The sequence below is a fragment of the Scardinius erythrophthalmus genome (genome assembly GCF_964197995.2).
Source record: "Scardinius erythrophthalmus genome assembly, chromosome: 8".
NCBI lineage: Eukaryota > Metazoa > Chordata > Actinopteri > Cypriniformes > Leuciscidae > Scardinius > Scardinius erythrophthalmus.
In genome coordinates this window covers 18,894,492-18,917,291 of record NC_138228.1, presented here as the reverse complement: position 1 = coordinate 18,917,291, position 22,800 = coordinate 18,894,492, and the positions used below count along the sequence as shown (strand labels likewise).

General features: G+C 36.4%; 2 protein-coding genes across 2 annotated transcripts; both read left to right on the top strand.

The window, feature by feature from the left end:
* The first annotated feature begins 1,844 nt into the window (after window positions 1–1,844).
* utp15 (UTP15 small subunit processome component) lies at window positions 1,845–11,462 on the top strand. Its single transcript, XM_081372326.1, has 13 exons — window positions 1,845–2,066; window positions 2,444–2,583; window positions 2,728–2,820; window positions 4,539–4,723; window positions 4,858–5,036; window positions 6,312–6,437; window positions 6,584–6,719; window positions 6,838–6,919; window positions 7,027–7,182; window positions 7,414–7,515; window positions 7,613–7,746; window positions 9,906–9,964; window positions 10,091–11,462. The coding sequence occupies exons 2-13, from the start codon at window positions 2,494–2,496 to the stop codon at window positions 10,303–10,305; spliced, it is 1,557 nt and encodes a 518-aa protein (XP_081228452.1). The 5' UTR covers window positions 1,845–2,066; window positions 2,444–2,493; the 3' UTR covers window positions 10,306–11,462.
* Window positions 11,463–12,358: 896 nt separating this feature from the next.
* On the top strand, window positions 12,359–22,529 carry calub (calumenin b). Its single transcript, XM_081373322.1, has 7 exons — window positions 12,359–12,481; window positions 13,053–13,294; window positions 13,379–13,572; window positions 15,041–15,207; window positions 19,724–19,784; window positions 20,535–20,734; window positions 21,348–22,529. The coding sequence occupies exons 2-7, from the start codon at window positions 13,074–13,076 to the stop codon at window positions 21,450–21,452; spliced, it is 948 nt and encodes a 315-aa protein (XP_081229448.1). The 5' UTR covers window positions 12,359–12,481; window positions 13,053–13,073; the 3' UTR covers window positions 21,453–22,529.
* Window positions 22,530–22,800: the final 271 nt, after the last annotated feature.

Here is a 22,800-nt window from a genome sequence, read left to right as displayed (position 1 = left end):
CCCTTCGAAGGGCAGACGGCAGAGCCCTCGAAGTGGGGACTTGAGCAGGGAACTTGTGTACCATTATGCCATTTGGAACGCACTTGGTGAAGGGAGCAACGAAAGACAACGTAACTTCCTCATTATTTTCACCTGGGATGTTCCCACGACAACGCAGCACGGTGTCCATCAGCTGAATAGCTGTTATTACCAGAAATATCTTATTATTGCTGTTAACATAACTGTTGCAAATAAATATACATTTTATACAAAAAAGTCTTTAAAATATGCGTTATGTGTGCGAGTGTATCAACTTTAAAACTTTCCATCTCATCTTTGGACCATGCATTGCCTGCTCTTATTATCTATACATCAATGTAACTGATGTATAGATTAACATCTTTCCCTCATGTTCTTTTTCTCTATCGTTTTTATCTATTTATTTATTTTAGTTTTCAGCTCATTGTTCTTTTCTCATTCTGATGACATTGAACATATTGTTAACATTTTGTATGTTGTAGCCTATATCTCTGGAAATTTTGCAAATAATATAATAAAAATAAAGTACACTTTGAGCTGTAATGTCCTAGCAGGTTCGTCACATATTGGGGTCACCTGGAAACATTTCAGTTGTGGTCTGTGCCATTTGCAGCGGGTTTTCTGTATTTGGTTGTGTTGTTAGTATTTGGAGCACACGTGTGTTATGAAACTGATGAAGATTTTCTTAATTTACAGGTGTTGTTCTATTTACATGTGTTTTTCTTCAGTTGCAGCGCGTTGAACTCTCTCGGTCACCGTTTCAATACGGCCTTTATTAGCTGGATCAGGTGTTTTTAATTGGGGTTGAAGCTAAAGTCAGGACAGTGGCCGTCCAGGAGCAGGATTGGACACCACCTCACTAGATTTTTTGCTAGATGTTTGAAAAGTTTTAAAAAGTTCTGATTTATAAGGTTTTTTGACTAGTGAGGAGGACCAAAACGTCCTCACTAGTCGGTTGCCATATTTCACTATATAAGTGAAAACATTTAGCCCTCACAATTATAACCAAACCTGTGTTCAAGTTCACAGAACGATTATTAGCCTACATAATAATTATATATATATAGGCTAGTGACCCTGTCTGTGCACAAATAAAATAAAGAAACTGTAAAATGATTTTAAAGAAAAATTTATATTATTCTTTTTTTTTAATTCTTATAAATCCATGTAATTCTTTATTAAATTTTAATGAATGTTGCAACTGTCCCTGTGGACTATTATGGGGCCAGTTGCAACATTTGACACTGTCTATTCAAATATAAATTAAATTGTATGTAGCCTATATTATCATATTTACACGTGTTACAGCAGTGTGGTGGGTAGCTGACAGATGTGGGTTAAATGTGTTACAATTTTGGCCTACCAATACAAACAATCTCTGAGAAACTGAAGGGAATGCAAAAAGTGTTGTAACCGTCCCCACTACCCCCTATATTTCATATAGTGATTGATAATGTAGGAAACAGCAGACAATTGTACTACATCAATTGCATGAACGTACCAAAGCAAATCATTTGTTTAAAATAAGAAATTGCTTTTATGATGTTCACAAGTGGAGGTTGAACAGGTAGCCTAGCCTAGTTTTGAGGGTTTAAAATGTGATCTGTGAAATATACCAAATCATCTAAAAAAAACTGTATTCATTGTGTAAGCCTTCTTAAATAAAATGTTTGGGCTGATATTGGAAAATTATTTAATTATATATATACAGGCTCCAGATCATAGCCGCTACATCCCTCAGGAAATCAAATTGTGTTTGTAAAATGTCCTTGCTAAGAAATCAAAGAAAACGTATTAAATCAATGAATTTGTGTTTTGCATAGTTTGTGTCTGGCTGTTGCAACTTAATCGCTACGCTCACGCTCTATCTGTCGGTCGAGGATCATGTAACTCAATAAAGTTTGTTCAACACCGGAAGTGTGACGTCACACAATGGCGGTCTCCATGTGGATGTAGAATCAACGTGATTTTGCGTATGTTTTGCAGTCTGTAACGTACAGAAAAGCCAGCAATAATCGGTGTAAAAAAAATTTGGAGGCCACATTAAGGTAAGAAACACAGTATAAAAGTTAGATGAAGCGATGCTGTTATCGAATAAACCTACAAGAGTTAAGCTCCTGTTATCATAGAAGTGTGTGGTTGATAGTAGTAAGTTAGTTATTAGTTGTAGAAATAGATTTAAATAGGGACTCCTTATTTAAACCGAGAATGATATATAATACGGATGTATTATTCAACATTTACATTTGTATATTTGCTAATTATATTGGAGGGAGTTGTTTTTTGACGATTTTCTGTTGATTGCCAAATCAAGTTATATGTAAGGCTGAAACGAAATAAAGCTACAGTCCAAGCTTGCAATACAAAATACTTGCAATGTGCTGGTATTCATTGTGATGTCCGTATGAATGTTGTGATATTGCAGGTTCCCAGAGTGAACCTGCTGTCAGCTGAGAATCAGTGTTCATATCTGAGATGGCTTCGTTTAAACCCACCAGAATTCAGACCTATCCAAAACTTGGAGAGAAAGTAACAGAGGACACGCTCTACTGGAAAAATTACAAAGTCTGCCAACTTTTTTTTTTTTTTTGCTTATTATTTATATGTCTAAGGGTGTACCTTAGCAGATTTAATTGGTCAACTTTTCTTATAAGTTTTTCACCATTTATTCACACTGGTTTTGATGACAGTCTGTGTTTTTTCTTTCAGCCTGCTTTGCAGATTAAAGAGTTTGGTGCTGTAACAAAGATCGAATTCTCTCCTCTCCCACCTCACAATTATGCCGTCACAGCCTCCACCAGAGTGAGTCCATTTATTGTTAGTTTTTCTCTCATTACATATTCCTACTACTCTCATATTTACATATTCATCTATTTATTTATTCTAATATACAAAGTGACTTATTGGATTGTTTCTGAATGCCTGTCAGTTCTCAATACTTTGATGCAAAATTCTATATTATTTAAATGTTGAAGAAAACTAAACACAAAATTGATTTTTTTATTTTATTTACAAATGTGTGTCTGTGTTGAAATAAATTAAATTATAATTAATTATCTTAAAGGTATAGCAGAGGATTTTTTACTTCCGGGTGGATCACCTATACTATTGGTCCTCCTAATTGTCAATCATTCTGGTGAATCAATCAAACTTTTCAAAAAGTGAAGAGGGCGGGTCTTATCTAAAATTCGGAAAGATCCTCCGCTATACCTTTAAGGATACATTCAAAAATCTTGGCTAATGCTGTAAACTATAGGGAGCCCTTAATTACACATTCCTATAATATTAAATGTTACAAGTAACAACAGAGCCCAAATTATTAAATTCAGTTGCTGTTTATTTTCAGATATAATAATCAATGCTCAAATAAGAAAAAAAAACAAACAAACATGTAAATTCAGGCAGGTTTTGCGTTAACTTCTAAATCTAATTATAAAGTAAAGTTTCTACTCCAATTCATTTTTGAAATATAATCATTTACACAGTTGCTGTCATAATTTGTTTTCATGACAAATTTATTTAAACATATATTAAATAATCAAGACATTACTAACAGGTTAAGTAAATATACAGTAATGAATAGGCTAATATAGTGCATATATGAAACACTTCTCTCTAGAGTTCATTTCTTTAGCGAACTAACCTGCTGTCGACACTAAATGCCTGAGGTAAATGTAATGCTATATGAGATATTATTATAGAATTTAGATTATTCTCAAGTCTCTTCTTCATCTGTGCGTTTTACTGGTAGCAAATAGCGTTGCATAACCGCGCATTCCCCCTTCTGGATTTGAGTGTGAATCACCTGTGACTGACTGTTACAAAAGCTTTCTATTTCAGATAAATGCTGTTCTTTTGAACTTTCTATTAATCAAAAAATCCTGAAAAAAAAAATTGTTCATAACTGTTTTAAACATTGATAATAATAATGAATGTTTTTTTTTAAGCATTAAATCCACATATTAGAATGATTTCTGAAGGATCATGTGACACTGAAGACTGGAGAAATGATGCTGAAAATTCAGCTATTATTACAGGAATAAATTACATTTTAAAATATATTAAAATAGAAAAGTTATTTTAAATTGACTTAATATTTAAAAAATATTACTGTTTAATCAAATAAATGCAGCCTTGGTGAGCAGAAGAGACTTTATTTAAAAACATAAAAAATCGTACCGATCCAAAACTTTCGAATATATCGAATGGTTATATAATATATATATATATATATATATATATATATATATATATATATATATATATATATATATATATATATATATGTATATGTATATGTATATAATATGTATATGTATATATATGTATATATGTGTGTAAGTAAGTATATAAATATATTTCATGTGCGTTGTGGATCGTTTGTTCTTAATTGCCACTAAAATAATGTAAATAAAACTTTTCTTGTGTGTTCCCTGAGAACCCATCACAGTATTGTTGGTAGCATAATGCTCCTCTCACTGATATATGCACTATACTGATTTTATAATGTTCTGCATCAGATTCACATATATGGACCTCACTCTCAAGAGCCCACACGGAGCTTCACACGTTTTCGGGATACAGCGTATGGAGGGAGCTTCAGAGGTGACGGGAAGCTGTTAGTGGCAGGAAGTGAAGATGGAATCATCCGACTGTTCGACATCAAAAGCCTAGGGGCTCTCAGACAGTTCACAGGGCACTCCAAGTATGACCTGGCATGATATAATGACTATTGAATAATATAATAACTCAGTTAATTTCTTTAAACCCAGTAATGTTGCTGTGTCAGCAGTTCTCCTGTCTTAAGTCTGTCTTTCCTGCTCTCTCTCTTGTGCGCAGGGCAGTACACGCAACCACTTTCCTGTCTGATGGGTTTCGTGTGGTGTCGGGGTCTGATGACCTGTCGTGTCGTGTGTGGGATGTTGCCAGTTCTGTTGAGCTCAGCTCATTCACTGAACATACAGACTATATCAGAGCTGCCGCCCCCAGCAAACTCAACCCAGATCTGTTTGTCACAGGTTATTATTTTTAATTCACATCTTAGACATGATCACATCCCCTTCCATCTAAATCTGGCTTAGCCAGATCTATACGTTTTGATATTGACAGAAATAAAATGAATATGCGCATAAATATACAGCAAATAGAAAGTTTTTTGTTTCATAGTGACAACAAGTCAGTGAGGTTAACTGCACATGTGTATTTTTTTAATAATAAAAAGAATGGAATCTGTTTGTTTGACTAATGGCGGGGGGATGGGGACATATATTTTTTTGATTTTTAAGAAATAAAAAAAAGTTATTCAGCAAGCTTGCATTGGATGCAAGGATAAATTGATCAAGTGTCAGTAAAAAAATTTGATGTTTTTGAAACTTATTCATTAAAGAATATTGAGCAGCAAAAATCAGCATATTAGAATGATCACTGGAGACTGGAGGAATGATGCTGAATTTTGTTACCACAGGAATAAATTATATTTTAAAATATATTAAAATAGAAAGCATTTTTTAAATTGATTTTTATTGCAGTAATATTAAACAATATTACTGTTTTACTGTTGTTGTTTTTTTATCAAATAAATGCTGCCTTGGTGAACATAAGAGACTTCATAAAATATATAAAAATAGTACTGAGCCCCAACAACAGTAGTGTGTATATTGTGTATATGATATTGGTAAAGGGTTAGTTCATCCAAAAATTCTTAAATTAATTACTACAAATGGAGATATTTTTGATGAAATCTGAGAGCTTTTTGTTCCTCCATTGACAGCTAAGCAACTATCACTTTGACGCTTCAAAAAGTTCATAAATAATCGTAAAACTAATCCATATAATTTGAGCGGTTTAGTCCAAATTTTCTGAAGATACATGATCGCTTTATATGATGAACAGATTGAATTTAGTCTTTTATTCCCATAAACATTCATTAACTCTAACATCAGTTGTGGTAAACAGAAGCTCAACCGAACCTGCTCAAACCTCATTGGTTCTCGCACGTCAATCGAACATGCTTTGAGGATCTTTTTACCACAATTGATGTTTGAGTTGATGAATGTTTAAATGTGAATAAAAGACTAAATTCAAACTTGCGTAGCTGTCAATAGAGGGTCAGAAAAGCATTTGTATTCCGAAGATGAACGAAATTCTTACGGGTTTGGGACGACATCAGGGTGAGTAATTAATGACAACTTTTTTTATTTTTGAGGTGAACTATCCCTTTAAATATGCTCATAAAGGTTATAGCTTGCACATTAGTTAATGTTTTCCCTGAATAATTGTTGTCTCTGTTGCAGGTTCGTATGATCACACAGTAAAAGTGTTTGACGTGCGGACAGGGAGCAGTGTGATGACCATGCAACATGGCCACCCTGTAGAGTGTGTGCTGTTGTACCCATCAGATGCCCTGCTGGTGTCCACAGGTAGACAACACTCATCAGTAGTTACTAATGCTTAGATACCCTTGTGACCATTTATTCTCAAATGTGGCTCTTCCAGTCAAGATTTCAACTTTGTCTATTTGTTTTATGATAAAACATGTTAAAATAATAATGTGTATGCATTACAGGAGGGCGCTACGTGAAAATCTGGGACTTGTTGAAAGGCGGACAGCAGCTTGTTTCTCTTAAGAATCATCACAAAACAGTAACGTGTGCATGTCTGAGTTCTACAGGCAACAAACTGCTCACAGGATCACTGGACAGGTATGTTTGCATGTGTGAGCCATAGTAAAGAAATGCTATTATGTACTTGTTTGTGCAGTTTTTATGACTCTGTGGTGAAGAAGTGGTTTTTATTTCTTCTGTTTGCTTTCCATGTTAGGCATGTGAAAGTGTATAACTCCTCCTATAAGGTTGTGCATAATTTCGACTGTGCGGCATCCATCCTCAGTCTGGCTGTTGCGGTACGTTTAGTTCATTGCACAGGAAGAAATCTATAAATATAAACGTATAATAGTGATTTTTCACTTGCACTTGATTTAAGGTGTTGCTCATTGTGGTTCTCCTCTAGCCTGATGATAACACAGTTGCCGTTGGGATGACCAATGGCGTGTTGAGCGTCAGGCACAGGAAACACAAAGAAGAAAAGGAGACGGTAACTGATCGAAGGCGACGGGGACCAGCGTACCGGGTCAATGTCAAGGGAAAGAACTTTGGGCCCAAACAGGTGATATTTGATTATTAATACATTTTCTCAATAAATGATTCAATTAATTTTAATTCAATTAAATTTCTGATTTGTTAACATTTAAGCTAAAACTGGTCTGTAATATTGCTATGCAACAGCTGAAATATTCATATCATAATATAATTCATATAAGTGCCGTTTATTAAGGCATGTATGAAGTCAACTTTTTTGCTTCAGTTGTCTTACTGTCTTCATGTCTCTCTCTTTTAGAATGATTTCTTGGTCAATAAAGCAGCAAAGCAGCATCTACAGAAACACGACAAACAGTTAAAAAGCTTTGAGGTGTCCAAAGCCCTGGACTCAGCTCTGCAGGTAAACGCACACATACACGTGTGGATATAAGACTTTTCATGTTTGACATGACTGTTCAGATGAAGACGCCAGTATATGTTTGTGCACGTTTACACAGGCATGGAAACGCAGCAGTAAACCAGAGGTGGCGGTGGTCGTTATGATGGAGCTCAACCGCAGAGGAACTCTGAAAAACGCTCTCGCAGGACGAGATGAAGCGAGCTTAGCCAGGATACTCGACTTCCTTCTAAAGTGAGTTACACACAGTATTATGACTTCAGACTCTCATATAAAACATGTTATGATGGCGCATGTACAGTTGAAGGGGATGGTTTATGAACTGTTCAAAAGGAAAAAAAAAATGATATACTCATCAGGGGACTTGTTGAAATTCATTAATGTATGAAAGTGTACAATTGTTCATGGGTGAATGGGTTATATTTCACTTTAAAATTAAAAAAAATATATATCTATCTATATTTTCATGATAGATATGTTCATGATTTTACTTTTATTCTCATTCTCACTGAATATAATTAGTTATATAGCTTCTTTTTTTATTGTTAGATATAATAATTACTCATTATGAATCGCGATTCTATCTTCTACCGATTTGCATTGATTTACAAATTTAAAAAAAATCTAAAGTGTTAAACTTCTTTAACTTTGCAGTACTACTTAAAGTTATTGAGATAAATCACAATAATCCACGAACAAGGACTCAATGCGGTGCTCGTACTGACAGACAAACAGACAGATGCCGCCTCTCACATGCATGTGATCTCAAATTCAGTTCTCTTTCACAGCTACACACACAATTATGTCAAAATGCACATCGTGTGAACTGTGGAGTATGTGAACGAAAACAAATGGGAGAAAATCTGATGTGTAATTATATCCGTTCTTAAAGGGACAGCAGCCTCATAAACTGTTGACATCTGTTTCATTAATGTTAATTAAAAAAAAACACTCACTGCTTTTGATTGAATCACTTTTTTATCATTTGGGCATTTGTTTTATAATATTGGGTTGACTAAAATGGGAATAAAAACTACATTTTCAAGGTTCAAATTCAATTCAGTAGGATTTTTTTCTTCTAGACCTATAGGCCTGTGTCACACTTCCTGCTTCCGGAACGCGGAGTAGGGATTCAGAACTTCCGGTCAACAGTATTTCTCCATAAGGATTTAGATTACCAGCCATAATGTCTAAACCATCTGAGGTAGACTGACCACGAGCTATGAGGTTGTGAAACGAAGGTTTTTGCTCCTGTAGAAGCTATAAGTTCGTATGAAATCAACCTTGTTTTAAGAAAAACATGTTTTATCCGTGATCTTATGAAAAAAACTACACTACCCACAATCCTAAGCATAGCAGCAACGTCTGCTGATTGGTCCAACTCGCTGTTACCGTAGAAACGTTTACCTAACTGGCGAACGGCCCGCCGCTGTTGTTGTAGTGTACCGGGTTGCTCTGCGTCAGGACGTAGACAGCCATAACTCAGCTTTCACGCTTTCCCACTTGAGAGTTTTCAGTTACCATCCGAACCACATCGTCATATGTGACTTCAGGCAGGTTGTGGAGAGATTTGGTCCAGCGGTATCTATCAGACTCCGCCATTGTAAAGAGCTAACCGGAAGAGCTGTATCCCTACTAAAAGACGTACTTCCGGTCTTCAATTTTTTCGTGATATAGGCCTATTAAACTGTATAGTGCAGTCAAAAAAGAAAAGTAACACAAAACAGTAAACTACAATCAAATCTATGCACATCAAATCGAAATTTGATTCAAAATCGAGAATCGTGAGGTTCCAAAAGATTCCCTCCCCTAATAATTACTGCCATGATGTGTATTTATTTACATATTAAATAACACATTTTTTCACATTTCAGTTATGAGAATTGACTGGAAAAGTGCTTAATTTGTCATGAAAATCTCATAACGCAATCTTAATTTAGAAATTTGATGCAGTACATTTGATAGTAGAAATAGTACAGATATGTATATAATTAAAATTTAAGAAAAAGAAAAAGTATATTGTGTGTATATGCGTGTTATTGAAAGGCTGTGGGATTCACCTTTAGACAGTTTACACTTAAGAGTTTCAGCACTTTTAATATTCTGTGAAATGCATGCCCATTACATTCTTGAGACAAAAACTTGACTTCTTAGAATGGTTAAAGCACTGGGAAATTCTTTGGCAGGTTCTCAGGGTGTGGTGACTTTGGGTCACAACACAAATGTGACCCAGAACAGGAGGTCAAAAACTGAAGCATGGACAAGCCACAAGAGTCTAGACCACATTTTATGGCATTTAATGCCACGATACATGTATTTAGTGATAATGACTTAATATGAAAGAAATGATTCATAAATTAGGTTAACGGATGTTTTTGGTTATTGTTTTCCAGGTACATCACTGACCCACGCTTCTCTCGCCCTCTGCTCACGGTCGGGGATATTGTGCTTGGTGAGTTTCACATCATATCATGTGCACGAAAGCAAGTGAGAATGAAGAAGTGAACTGCTGGTTGCGAAATAGAATTGTTTTTCTATGTTTTTCTTCATAAGAAATTGTGTGTGTGTGTGTGTTTAGATCTATATCAGCAGGTTATTCCCCAGTCACCTGTAGTCGAGAGGTTGCTGCAACGTCTTTTAGAGCTGTTGGGTCGGGAGGCAGAACTTCAGCAGGAGTTTTTACAGGTCTTGGGAATCCTGGACACACTTTTTGCATCCTTGAATCTCAGAAAAGATGTCGCCACCCTTGCTGCCCCACCAGTAGCGCAGGGGTCACAGCTACAAGCCGCCTGATACTCATTACAAAACTCTGTGGGATCTTGTGACGTAACCGAAACATGCTAGACTTTGGAAGGCGTGGTGGAAACGAAAGGGATATTGGAAGGAAACAAACATGAGAGACAGCTGTGGGAAAGATGTTGCTTAATGGAAGTGAACAATCACTGTGTCAGCCATTTTCTGCTGATTGCAGAATTTGAAACTGCATTTTGTATATTCCTATCATAAAACCTTTAAATCTGTGTTTTGGTTCATTCTTTCTTTCGTTGATAATCAAAAAACATATTATAGAATGGGTCTATACTGTACAATAATACAATAATGATTGGTGGTCTAATTCAGTGACTGAAAGAAGTTAGCAGAGTATTACTTCTGTAAAATAGAACTTAAAATGTATGGCAACATGTAACCAAGGGCCAAATGTAACCTTATGTTCAGAATTAGGGTGGTTAAATAATGTAAGAATCAATCATTGTGAAATCCATATCTTTCAAGCACTAATCTGACTATTACCGACCTTGAGTGTAACCACATATGTCTGTCTTAAATTTTTACTGAATCTAAAGACAATTCTGAATTTCTTTGCCAATAAATGCTCATTTAAGTGTGATGTAACATGCAAAAGCAGAATCTAATTTAAAGGGCTAGTTCACAAAAATGTTTTAATTCTGTCATTTACTCACACTCAAATTGTTTCAAACCTGTATGAGTTTTTTCTTCTGAACACAAGACGACATTTTGAAGAATGTCAGCAACTAAACAGTTGATAGGCAGTAATGACTTCCATAGTATGGAAAAAGTACAATGAAAGTCATTGGTGTCCATCAACTGTGGTTACTGACATTCTTCAAAATGTCGTCTTTTGTGTTCAGGAGAAGAAAGTATCTCATACAGGTTCGGAACAACTTGAAGGTGAATAAATGACAATTTAAATTTTTAGGTGAACTATCCATTTTAAGACCTTTTTTAGTGAAAACGAATAACAGCTAAAGAAAAAAAGAAACTTACCCATTCTCAATATAAATACATTGTACTATGTGTTTTTATGTAAACATGTTTTAACATCTTATAGCCTGTAATAGTGCTTAGTAAAAGTTCAAATCTATAATGCATAACTGGGTGTAATGTGACTGATAAAATGACTGGCTACTTGAAACATTTAAATGCTTCAGAAACAGAAAGAAGCCAGCTTGCTTTATCTACGGGGTTACCAGGGTAACTGCTGCATTTCTGATATTCCATTAGCGCCATCTACTGGCGGAGAGGGTGTGCGTTTTCATTCAGATTCAAATGGTTCTTGAAACTACAAATATTCCAATAATTTCTGTGAAATATGCTCTGGCTTGTGATGTGATGCAGCAGGGCCAATATAGGATTTGACACACACACACACACACACACACACACACACACACACACACACACACACACACACACACACACACACACACACACACACAGTATATTGTATAATGTTATGTGAAATTTATAAGATGTGCGGCCTGAATAAAAAAACAACAATTCTAAGAAGAATACATAGATATTTTTAAAAACAAATTATAACTTAATTAAATTGAAGGGGGTTGATCAATTCCAAGTAATTTACAGAGTTTTAAGTTACGCTTGCTTTAAGTATTGAAATACAGTCATTTTTAAACGCCACAAAGCTTGGATTTAAAAAACTACATTTGTTTGAATAAACTTAATCAGTAGGCTATATTATCACACAAAAATTCTGCAGTAAGATGTGTATAGGAGCCTGGATTTCTTTTAATTTTTTTTTTCATTTTCCGCCCATTTTTATTAATATTAATGAAACAATTGACTAAAGACATATAAGAAAAGATTACTTCAAAAGGAGAAACATTAACATACAAGATAGCATTCTGAAGAAGGAGGGAGGTAATAATAAAAATAAGTAAATAAAATAACGTGCCTTGAGGACGTGGCAGTTCTAAACCAATGGCATAATCACGTTTGGACTGAAGTGGACCAATCGCGAAGCTACTCAGAAGGCGTTTGCTCGGGCGGTCCTGAGTGAAATCTACAATCTGATTGGTGCGTTAAGGGAAGTCTGAGCGTTCTGTCCAATCTGATTGGTTGAACGGGCCATCCAGAGGAAGCGTCTCAACTAGTTTGACATCCGGAGTTACTGAGATCAGCCGGGTGGCGTGAAACGCTACAATATTTGGTAGGTAAAGTTGCATCAAATCATTAAACAGTTTATCGAATATGCTCCGTTATGCTTCGCTGTTTCATTTATCTCGTTTGAGAGTGATTTGTGTTTGCATGAAGCTTTATATGAGGACTTTAAAAGATGTTTGCATGTCTAAATGTCTGTGACATTAATTTAATGTTACAATGAAATGTTATTAAGAAAAAAGAGATACTATTATTTATTTGGTAACACTTTGGAACAGCATCCATTGGACTAGCAAAAAAGGTAACTGGGTATTACCTTGATTGTTTTTTAGTCTTTTTATATATATGTAACCTTAGGCTATTATGGGAGTGCCATGTAAATAATAGGCTATATAAATATCATAATCATTCAGTGCCATGGTACATTAATGGATAAATGCTTCGAGAATAAATATATAGAGAACTTACTCTATGCATCTAGGAGCTTCCTGTCACATACATTAATGAACTATCAATGTATATAGAGTTAGCATGATAAGAAATTATTATTTGTAACAATATTGCATGTGTTTGCATTTATATTCACTTGCTCTCCACTTCGCTTTTTGACCCTTTTTAAGAAAAAAAAAAAGTTCGTGAAGATGAACCTGTTGCCGCTCTTGTTGTTCGTCGCCCTCTGCGTTCTTCAGTCCTCCAGCAAACCCATGGAGAAGAAGGACCGCATCCATCACGACACCCCCCTCAGCAACAAGGAGCACGATGATGAGGAGAACTTCGAGTACGACCACGAGGCTTTTCTCGGACAAGAGGAGGCAAAGACTTTTGACCAGCTCACTCCAGAGGAGAGCAAAGAGAGACTGGGGTAAAAACAGACGCACCACATATCTCTGAGCTCTTCTGAGAAAGGTCTCTGGATCATTCGCTCTCTCTTTCTTTCTGTCTACAGTAAGATCGTAGAAAAGATTGACGAGGATCACGACGGCTTTGTGACTGTTGATGAGATGAAGCGCTGGATCAAACATGCTCAGAAGCGATGGATCTATGACGATGTGGACCGGCAGTGGCAGGCTCATGATCTCAACTCAGATGCTTATGTCTCCTGGGAAGAATACAAGAACGCTACCTATGGTTACATCCTTGGTGTGTATAATGTGTTAATTGATTAATCATATTTCTAAGGTTTTGCTCACGTTGCACATAAATCTGATTTGATCTTTTGGACCGAGCAGCTATACCCTCATTTTGCAAGTGATGTAATCAAATCCATTTGTTGTGACTGTGCAGCCAATCTGACTACAATCTGACCTCAAAACAACTAAAGGAATTTGAGTCAGGCCTAAAACTAAATACTGTTTACCATGCAGTAGGGGTGTGACGATACCCTCATGTCACGATTCGAGATATATCACGATACTGAACTCACGGTGCGCTATTATTGTGATACTCCAAGACACATGATAAGGTTAACAAGAAATTTGATATTACATTGGGGGTGTAAATTAATAGGCTTGGACTTGGTGCTGGTAACCCAATGCACGGGACAATAGAGACATCAGAATAAAAATATTCATGATTCTGAAGCTGAAAATGCTGAATTATTTTAGACAAATATGGTTGCACTCTGTAACTGACTAGATATATTTAAAATAATGTAGGCCACTTTTTACACAAATATTCTCCCATTGCATTATATTCAGCATTATATACAGCAGTGTAATATAGTACTGACTAGGGATGGGCATTTCAAGCAAAAATAATATTCAAAGATCGATGGTTATTATTCGAAAATCGCACCCCTCCCCCACATGCTCGCACGCATGTATAGGCTACACTGTGAGACAATTTGTTGGCCTATCTTATTCTGTTGTCTGAGAGTTGATTGACAGCTTTTATGTGCGTTATTGGCAGCGCCACCCTCTGGTTACATGAACGTGCCACCACCGCATCAGAACCGAAAACATGGGGATTTTTTTTAAAGACAATAATCACACAGCCTATTAGAAATTCTATTATAAAATCAACTTATCGAATATTCGAAAATCGTGACTCATCCCTAGTACTGACACTTGTTGTGGCAAAAATATTCATTAAACAATCAATCACTGCGTAAGAGACATTTCTGAGTCAAATTGTCTTTTAAAAGTATTTATTCTTGCAAGAAGGCCCAGTTGCCACACAGAAGTCACCAGGACAGTCTGTGAAACAAGTGCAACGACGAGAGGGAGGGCAGAGGAGTTCAATCTGCCTCCTCCTGATGTCTCACCTGTTTCACACATTAGTCATATGTTGGCAGACTACGTACAGTCCAGCAAAGATTATTTCAATGTCTTAAAAATGAAAATAATGAAAATCAACACTGTAAATCAATGAAAATCAAAATTTTCCATTACACACTAAAACTTTGAAAACTTCTTTTTTTTTCTAAAAAATTTTCTCATACAGTAATTTTTATTTTGGGTGAACTGTCCATGATGCATATTGTTGCATTTTTGTATTGCGATATATTGTGACACGATATATTGCTACACCCCTTCCATGCAGTAAATTTACTGTTTCAACCAGGGATAGCTTGAAATCCCAACTAACATGATTGTCTATGTGTGTTTAGATGAAGCAGATCCCGAGGATGGTTTTAACTACAGACAAATGATGGCCAGAGATGAGCGCCGTTTCAAGATGGCTGACCACGATGGTGACATGAGGGCAAATAAAGAAGAGTTTACAGCGTTTCTTCACCCAGAGGAGTTTGACTTCATGAAGGATATTGTAGTGCTGGTACGTCTGGACAGGCACACTTTGGATTTTCCATACTATTGCTGTTATCTTCTTTCTAGGTTCTTTTTTTCTTTCTTTTTTTTTAGGTTCTTCTTTCTTCTTTTGATGTAACACATTCATTCAGTTAATTTAGTTATGGAAAAAATAATGCGTTAAAATTATAAACACTTTCAATGCACCCGCCCCAGACCTACGTAGGTTATCATTTCATACAGTTGGTTGGTGATGAACATGATTCAGGGCAACAACAATTCTATGGAGCCTAACTTAGAATGCCGCTAAAATTGAAGATATGGAAGAAGTCTTTTTGTCTCATATTTATATCATATATATGATATAGTTAAAGGGATACTCCACTTTAAAATGAAAATTCTGTCATCATATACTCACCCTCATGTTGTTTCAAACCTGTATGAATTTCTTTCTTCTGCTGAACAGAAAGGAAGATATTTAGTAGTGATGGGTCGTTCGCGAATGAGCCGGATCTAAGAGCCGGCTCTTGTAGGTGAACGACGGGAGCCGGCTCGCATATCTGAAGAGCCGACTCTATTTAAAAAAAATATAGCCTATAGAAATTAAATCATTATGTAGGCTAATAATGAAATAATGAATGATTTTAATTGTATTTAAAATAATTGACTAATTCAAAAAACAACAAAAACATAATTATATAGGCCTAAAGGCGCACACACATTTGTTTCGACTGTCTGATCAGCCTCACATTCTGTTCCTGTCAATCATACACGCGATGTCAACCAATTAAACTGCATGAGTGAGGGCCGAGCTAACTCACACACACACACTAGAGATGCGGATAAACCGCGGATCGGGCGGATGACGTGACGAAATATAATATTTTTTATTAAATTCGGGCGGGTGGCGGTTGAACCAATCAAATGAAAAAAGTTTGCCACTAAGCAAACCTATAAGCTTTGAGCCCAGCTGTCAGTACTATTGGAGGAGGCCTAAACGTCTCTTAGATGAGACTGCCTGCGTTATTTTGTTTCGATATTAGTTATATTTATACAACAACAGCCAGTCGTAGCCTACCACTCGTGGAATAGCCTAGGCATTTAAAAGAGAGACAGATTATGGTCTGATATGACTCAGAAATGACATCGGGCAATGGCAGCGCAAGATGTTCAGAAGAACGCAAGAGCTAAACTTCTACAAGCTCAGTATAACATCCACATAAAAAATAAAAAAAGAAGGTAAGAAAAATAGTCAGTCATAACTTTGCCCATTAATTAGATGTGCAAGGCAAGCAGACAAGTTTTTGGGTTGTTATGGACAATTAAAAATATTAATATTAACGTTGCACAGTTGTGTGGTGGACTTTCAGCGAGTTTAAACATATATTTTTTAAAGAGCCGTTTGTGAGTCAAAAAGAGCCGGCTCTTTTCAGTGAGCCGAGTCAAACGAGCCGGCTCACGAAAAAGAGCCGGATTGCCCATCACTAATATTTAGAAGAATGTCAGTAACCAGACAGTTTTTGGTACCATTGACTCCCACAGTAGGAAAAATATATACTATGGAAGTCAATGGTACCAGAAACTGTCTGGTTACTGACATTCTTCTAAATATCTTCCTTTCTGTTCAGCAGAAGAAAGAAATTCATACAGGTTTGAAACAACATGAGGGTGAGTAAATGATGACACAATTTTCATTTTAAAGTGGAGTATCCCTTTAAAGGGTCATTTCACCCATTTGAACATTGTTTTTTATTTAAAGTGGGTCATATATGTAGTCGAAATGTAAAATAATTTTTGAATTTGGTGCCTTCGTGACCGAGAAAAGACAAAAAATAACTTCAGAACGCATTTGTATGAAAGACAACAACTCCCACAATGCACCACATTGCACAGCTCCGCAAGCCACTCCCACTAATCCAGAAAGCGCATATCTGCCTATAAGAGAAATCACTCTTCCGTCTACAAGGCTAGCTACCACCAGAGCTTGAAATTCATTTCACATTCACACAAAATGTCTAGTTAGTTGGCGAACTCATATAGTGCATTACTCCTCGTTTGTATTTCTTTTGAAAAGGTGAATTATTGCATGGTACCTGGATGTTCAGTCAGAACATATGCGGTGCGAAACTAGGATAGTTCACAACACAAACGTCCGTGTCCTCGTCTGATTCAGAGATTTCGTCCAGGAGAAATTGTCATCGTTGAAATTCTTTGCCGCAGACGGACTCTATCTCTGTGTTCATAGCGGTTCGTTGCTGCATAGTGAGATCACCGGCGCCACCAGTCCGCCCTAACCCGAGCCAGTCCGGGCTCCTCGTCCGCGGCAGGCAGGGCTTCTGCCTCGGCTGCTCTTCGCTATAATGCGGCTTGTAAAGGTAGCCACAAACACCTGATTCAAGCATCAGACTTCCGAAATCCTCTTCCTCTAGTCTATATCATATTGAGCACTCTCCTCCGCTATTGTCATAACTGTACATCTGTCTCCACAGCGCCTGTTAGCTTAGCTTCAAACAAGATGGAGGATATTGCTTTCAGTTTCAGAGAGTAAAGTCCCACCCACTGATCTGTAATAGGTCTGTAGCGTGAGCGCGCCCCACCCTGGGAAAGATGAGAAACTAGTGTCTGTAGTCTTAACAGAAATCCCCCCCTCTAACACTTCCTCCTACAATGACGCAAAATGACGATTTTTGCGTCATTGTAGGAGGAAGTGTAAGAGGTAAATAACAGATTTCTCCCGTCTCAGGGGAAAATGAGAGAGTGTTGCACGACCATTCAATAGAATGACTGGGTTTCTAACAATGCAAAGCTTAATGCAAATGGGTGAAGTGTCCCTTTAAGCAATATCACACGAGTGCAAATGTGCCTATTAGTTTTATACAACAGTTCAATAAATAAGAAGTAAATATTGAAAGAATCGAATGAATGAGGCTGTGTTTACACTGGCACAAAAAATTTGATTTTTCTGAATTTGTTGAACACGTGTAGAAACAAAAATAAGCACTAGATCTGATTTTTTATTTTTTTTTGCATTTGTTCTGAGCCACTTCCTAATGTGGTTTTAAATCATGAATTATATAAATAAAACCGTTTCACTACTGAAAGCTACATTATATTACTGCAATGAGGTGATAACTGCTGTTTCTGATTCAAAACCCGAGGGTCAACCATGTCACATAGTATAGCGCATAGCGCTCATCAACAGGATCATTTTGGGAGAGGATTAATGTAAACGCAGATATAGGATACCAGTCACGTCTAAAGTGATTGTAAACAGGCATGACAAAAAAAATCGTGTTTGGTCAAAAGGTCAGATCTGTTCAGTGTAAACGCAGCCTGAATGACTCATTTAGACATTTACTGCCACCTAATGGCAGTTTAAGTTTCTTATTTAGAGTATCATTTCATTAAAAAGGACATTTAAAAATTCCATAATAATAAAAAAACATTAAAGGGATAGTTTTCCCAAAAATGAAAGTTCTGTCATAATTTACTCGCCCTTTCTTTCTTTCTTTTGCGGAACATAAAAGAAGATATTTTGAAGAATGTTGGCCAAGCCATCTTCATTTATATAGCGCTTTTAACAATGTAGATTGTTTCAAAGCAGCTTTACAGAGATAAACGTATAATTTAAGGTAACAGAGATTGTTTTGGCTTTATAGCGGTTCTTTAATAAAGTTATTTTCCAGCTAAAGTTAGTTTTGATTCGCTTCCGTCGCAACAATCATTTGTTATTAAATTAGGGGCCGCTTATAATGACACCATTCTCTCTACACAGACTTTAAACGTGAACCTGTGAGAAACGCTGATGGCGTTCACATGCGCATTAAGAGTTGGTTCTACAGTTATGTGCGTTTGAATATATTTGCGCAGGTTTGTAATTCCCTACAAACCAAGCCTAAACAAAGTACTGGTCTTTCCTTATAAATTTTGATACAGAATTTTATTTTATTTTGTCACTTCGGGGTAGGTACGCGAAACAAATTTTCCCGAAAACGCTTTATCGGTAGAGTGGTAAAGGGATCCTCCATAGGGAGAGACTAGTTGGCACTTCAATGTTGGTAACCAAACTGTTTTGGTTGCCAGTGACTTCCATTGTATGAACCAAAAAAATACTGAGAGATTTCTCAAATTATCTTAATTTATGTACCACAGAACAAAGAAAGTCATACATGTTTGAAATGAACATGAGGGAGAGTAAATGATTACAGAATTTTTTTTTACAGAAACTATTTATTTAATACCCATTTAAAACCCATTAATCTGATGGAGTTGTTTATGCAATTGTAATTGTAATTGCAATGTAAATGCATTCATGAGTTGCAATATACGGTCTGTAAATATATCTAAATACTAATTCAGATGCAGCTTTAAAAAAACAAACAAACAAAAAAACATGGCCGTTGTAGCCTAAAAGTACAAATAAATTTTATGTTGAGTATCTCTCAAGTTACTTTTTGTAATGCTTTTCTCATTTAACACAATAATGACTTTAAATGATCTTTTGGAGGTAATTAGAATTTTTTTGTCTATGTTTTGATCTACAGGAGACCATGGAGGACATTGATAAAAATGGAGATGGTTTCATCGACTTGGATGAATATATTGGTAAGTCGTGTTTTTTTAAAGGGGGGGTGAAACACTCAGTTTCAGTCAATCTCATGTTAATCTTGAGTACCTATAGAGTAGTATTGCATCCTTTATATCTCCAAAAAGTCTTTAGTTTCATTATATTTATAAAAGAAAGATAGGCTGTTCCGAGCGGCTGGAGGCGTGCCGTGTGGGCGGAGCGCCGATAGCTAACAACACACAGACATTTGAAGCAGTTTTACTCACGGTTCCAACGCACGACCGTGAACCTTTATCGTTGGGACTGCTCCATCCTTAAGCATTAGACGATCTGAAAATCTGGCGTCGAACTGGGCCTTGTTTATAAAACAATCATCGTTGAAATGCAGGGAACAAACAAAGTCCTGTGACTGCAGCGAGCACAGCGCTTTGATGGTTTCGCTCTCTCGCTCTGGTCTACGGGTGCGCGCGCGCTCTTCCGGAAGAAGTGCCCTTAGGACCCGTATAAGGAAATTCCGCCCCATCTGACGTCACACAGGCCCATACTCGAAAAAAACTTTCCGAAACTTGTGACAAACCGGAAGGAGTATTTTTGGCACAGAAATAATCCATCAAACGTACAACTTAATTTTTGAAACTTTGTCCATGTTTAGCATGGGAATCCAACTCTTTAACGGTGTAAAAAAACTCAGTATGCATGAAATAGCATTTCACCCCCCCTTTAAGTGTGTATTTAAGTTTCCTGTTCCATATAGTGATTTGTCTTTCTTGTGTCCTTGTGTATTTCAGGTGATATGTACAGCCAGAATGGAGACCCAACTGAACCAGAATGGGTGAAAACCGAAAGGGAACAGTTTACAGAGTTCAGGGATAAAAACAAAGATGGCCGTATGGATAAAGATGAGACCCGTGACTGGATCTTACCCTCCGATTATGACCATGCAGAGGCTGAGGCCAAACACCTTCTGTATGAGTCTGACGCAGATCAGGTAAAAACATGGTGATTCTCTGAAGCTTGCATTTGAAGGGACCCTTTGCAAAAAAGTCATAGCCATTACGTATTTAGCTATCTTGTGTGAAAGTTGTAGTTTGCTCTACGTCCTAAATCATTAAAATCATTGTAAAGTGAATTTCTCTCTCTCTCAAAAAAAAAAGTAAGCTATTTTCATGAAGTTCAAATGGCTTTTAAATAAATAGTTAAGCCAATAAATACATAAATAGTTTTAGCAAAACGGAACATTCTAGCATCATTTAATCACCCTCATGTCATTGAAAACCTATGTAATGAAAAGTTTAGCACAACATCCATGCAAAGTAGATGGAAAAACAGTTTCCGGGTTTAGTCAACCTGCTAAACATCTCCTTTTGTGATCCATGGAAAACATTTGGCAGATACATTGCGTTTAAGGCAGAAATGATGCATTTTTATATGAATTAATTTGATTTCATTAATAAGCCATAATTCTATTGTTCAGGGGTGATAAAAGCAAATAAAATGAATTAGATGATGTGATAACTGCTGAAAATTATATTTGATGATATGATTGTCTAGCCTTTTTTTTTGAGAGCTGCTTCAATAACTGCTTTTTTTCCCCATGATAGGATGGACATCTCACAAAGCAGGAAATTGTGGATAAGTATGACCTATTTGTCGGGAGCCAAGTAACAGATTTTGGAGAAGCTCTGGTCCGACACGATGAATTTTAATTTAGAAAAATGTACACTTGAGAAATGCAAAAAGAACAATAATTTATTTTATGATTTCATGACTGTGTTTACAAAACATTTCAGTTTTTTTTTACGCTGACTCGATCAAATCCAATTTTTTTGCCTTTTTTCGTGAACATGTCTTTTCGTAGCTTAACACTCATCGGCGTTGGATTCTGATGCGATTTAAAATGCTCTGATGAAGTAATATTCAGGTCAGCTTGTGAAGCTTGTCAAAGTGATGTGTAGAGGTTTGCCTAATGGTTTGTAATGCACTAAAAGCACCCGTATAATGCAGCATAATGGCATTTGTGTAACCCAACACAGCATAGAGCACTTGTTTCAAGTGGATATATTGCACATAATATGAATCTTTTTAAAATAAAAAAAACAACCAATACCATTATGTAAACTACTACTCTAAATAATACCAAATGTCTTACAACCACTACATGTACATGTTCTTCATCTTCATTTAGCCAGAGAATGTATGATATTGAAAATCAAGCATAGTAATAGATCATAGTTTGAATGTTGTGTAATTTCATTGTCTTTGGATCAAAACAGACCTAAACCAGAGTTCAGGATTTGTTGATTTCTCGAGCCTGCAGGAACACGGGATGTCGTGGCTCGATGTGCTGATCTATGATCAGTTTTATTGTTCTTTTATGCTCAAAGGACAGAAACTATCAACTAATCTGGGGCTCTTTTATGAATAAAACCCCTGCTCAAAGGACCACTGAACACCATTCCACCCTCTGTGACCTGTCAGTAAGACCCTTTATGAAGTGTTAGTACTGTCATTAATGGACTGAACCAACAAACTAAAGCTGTTTTTTCCTCAAGTGCCTTTATCTGTCTCCTGTAGCCTTCAAACTGCTTCGTTATTATGCGAGGCTTTGTTTTCTTACCTTTTTTCCCTTGTGCAATTCATACATGACTGAAAATGACCGCCTCACTTAATGTTAGTATATGGTTTGTGTATATATGTCTATAATTGAATGTGAACAATATGCTGTGGTCAGGTATTGTAAATACTGTCTTATAGCTGAGAGTGTTTTCTCAATAAAATTGATCAAAACGAATCACGTTTTTAATTGTTTGCATTTGTGGGGTTTCCAGGTGAATTGCTAGTTTATGGAGATACTAATCCTATCCACTAGGGGGTGATCCTGGTCATTTGTCCTTAATTGACTTCTTTTCAGCCCATGATGCACAACACATTCCTTAGGCCTATTCCCATGTCTTTCCTTTACTTTGACTTTGACGTTATGCAGTATTACTATAATGAACGAGGTCCACGTAATTTTAATTTTAGCTGATGAACCATCAACACCACAGATAATCT

Bases quoted from the DNA above. Each gene is read 5' to 3' on its own strand.
- utp15 (XM_081372326.1), top strand. From the start codon at position 2,494: ATGGCTTCGTTTAAACCCACCAGAATTCAGACCTATCCAAAACTTGGA. The intron at 2,821-4,538 runs GTGAGTCCATTT...GTTCTGCATCAG, and splicing joins CCGTCACAGCCTCCACCAGA to ATTCACATATATGGACCTCA. The intron at 6,920-7,026 runs GTACGTTTAGTT...GTTCTCCTCTAG, and splicing joins TCCTCAGTCTGGCTGTTGCG to CCTGATGATAACACAGTTGC.
- calub (XM_081373322.1), top strand. From the start codon at position 13,074: ATGAACCTGTTGCCGCTCTTGTTGTTCGTCGCCCTCTGCGTTCTTCAG. The intron at 13,295-13,378 runs GTAAAAACAGAC...TTCTGTCTACAG, and splicing joins GAGAGCAAAGAGAGACTGGG to TAAGATCGTAGAAAAGATTG. The intron at 15,208-19,723 runs GTACGTCTGGAC...TTTGATCTACAG, and splicing joins TGAAGGATATTGTAGTGCTG to GAGACCATGGAGGACATTGA.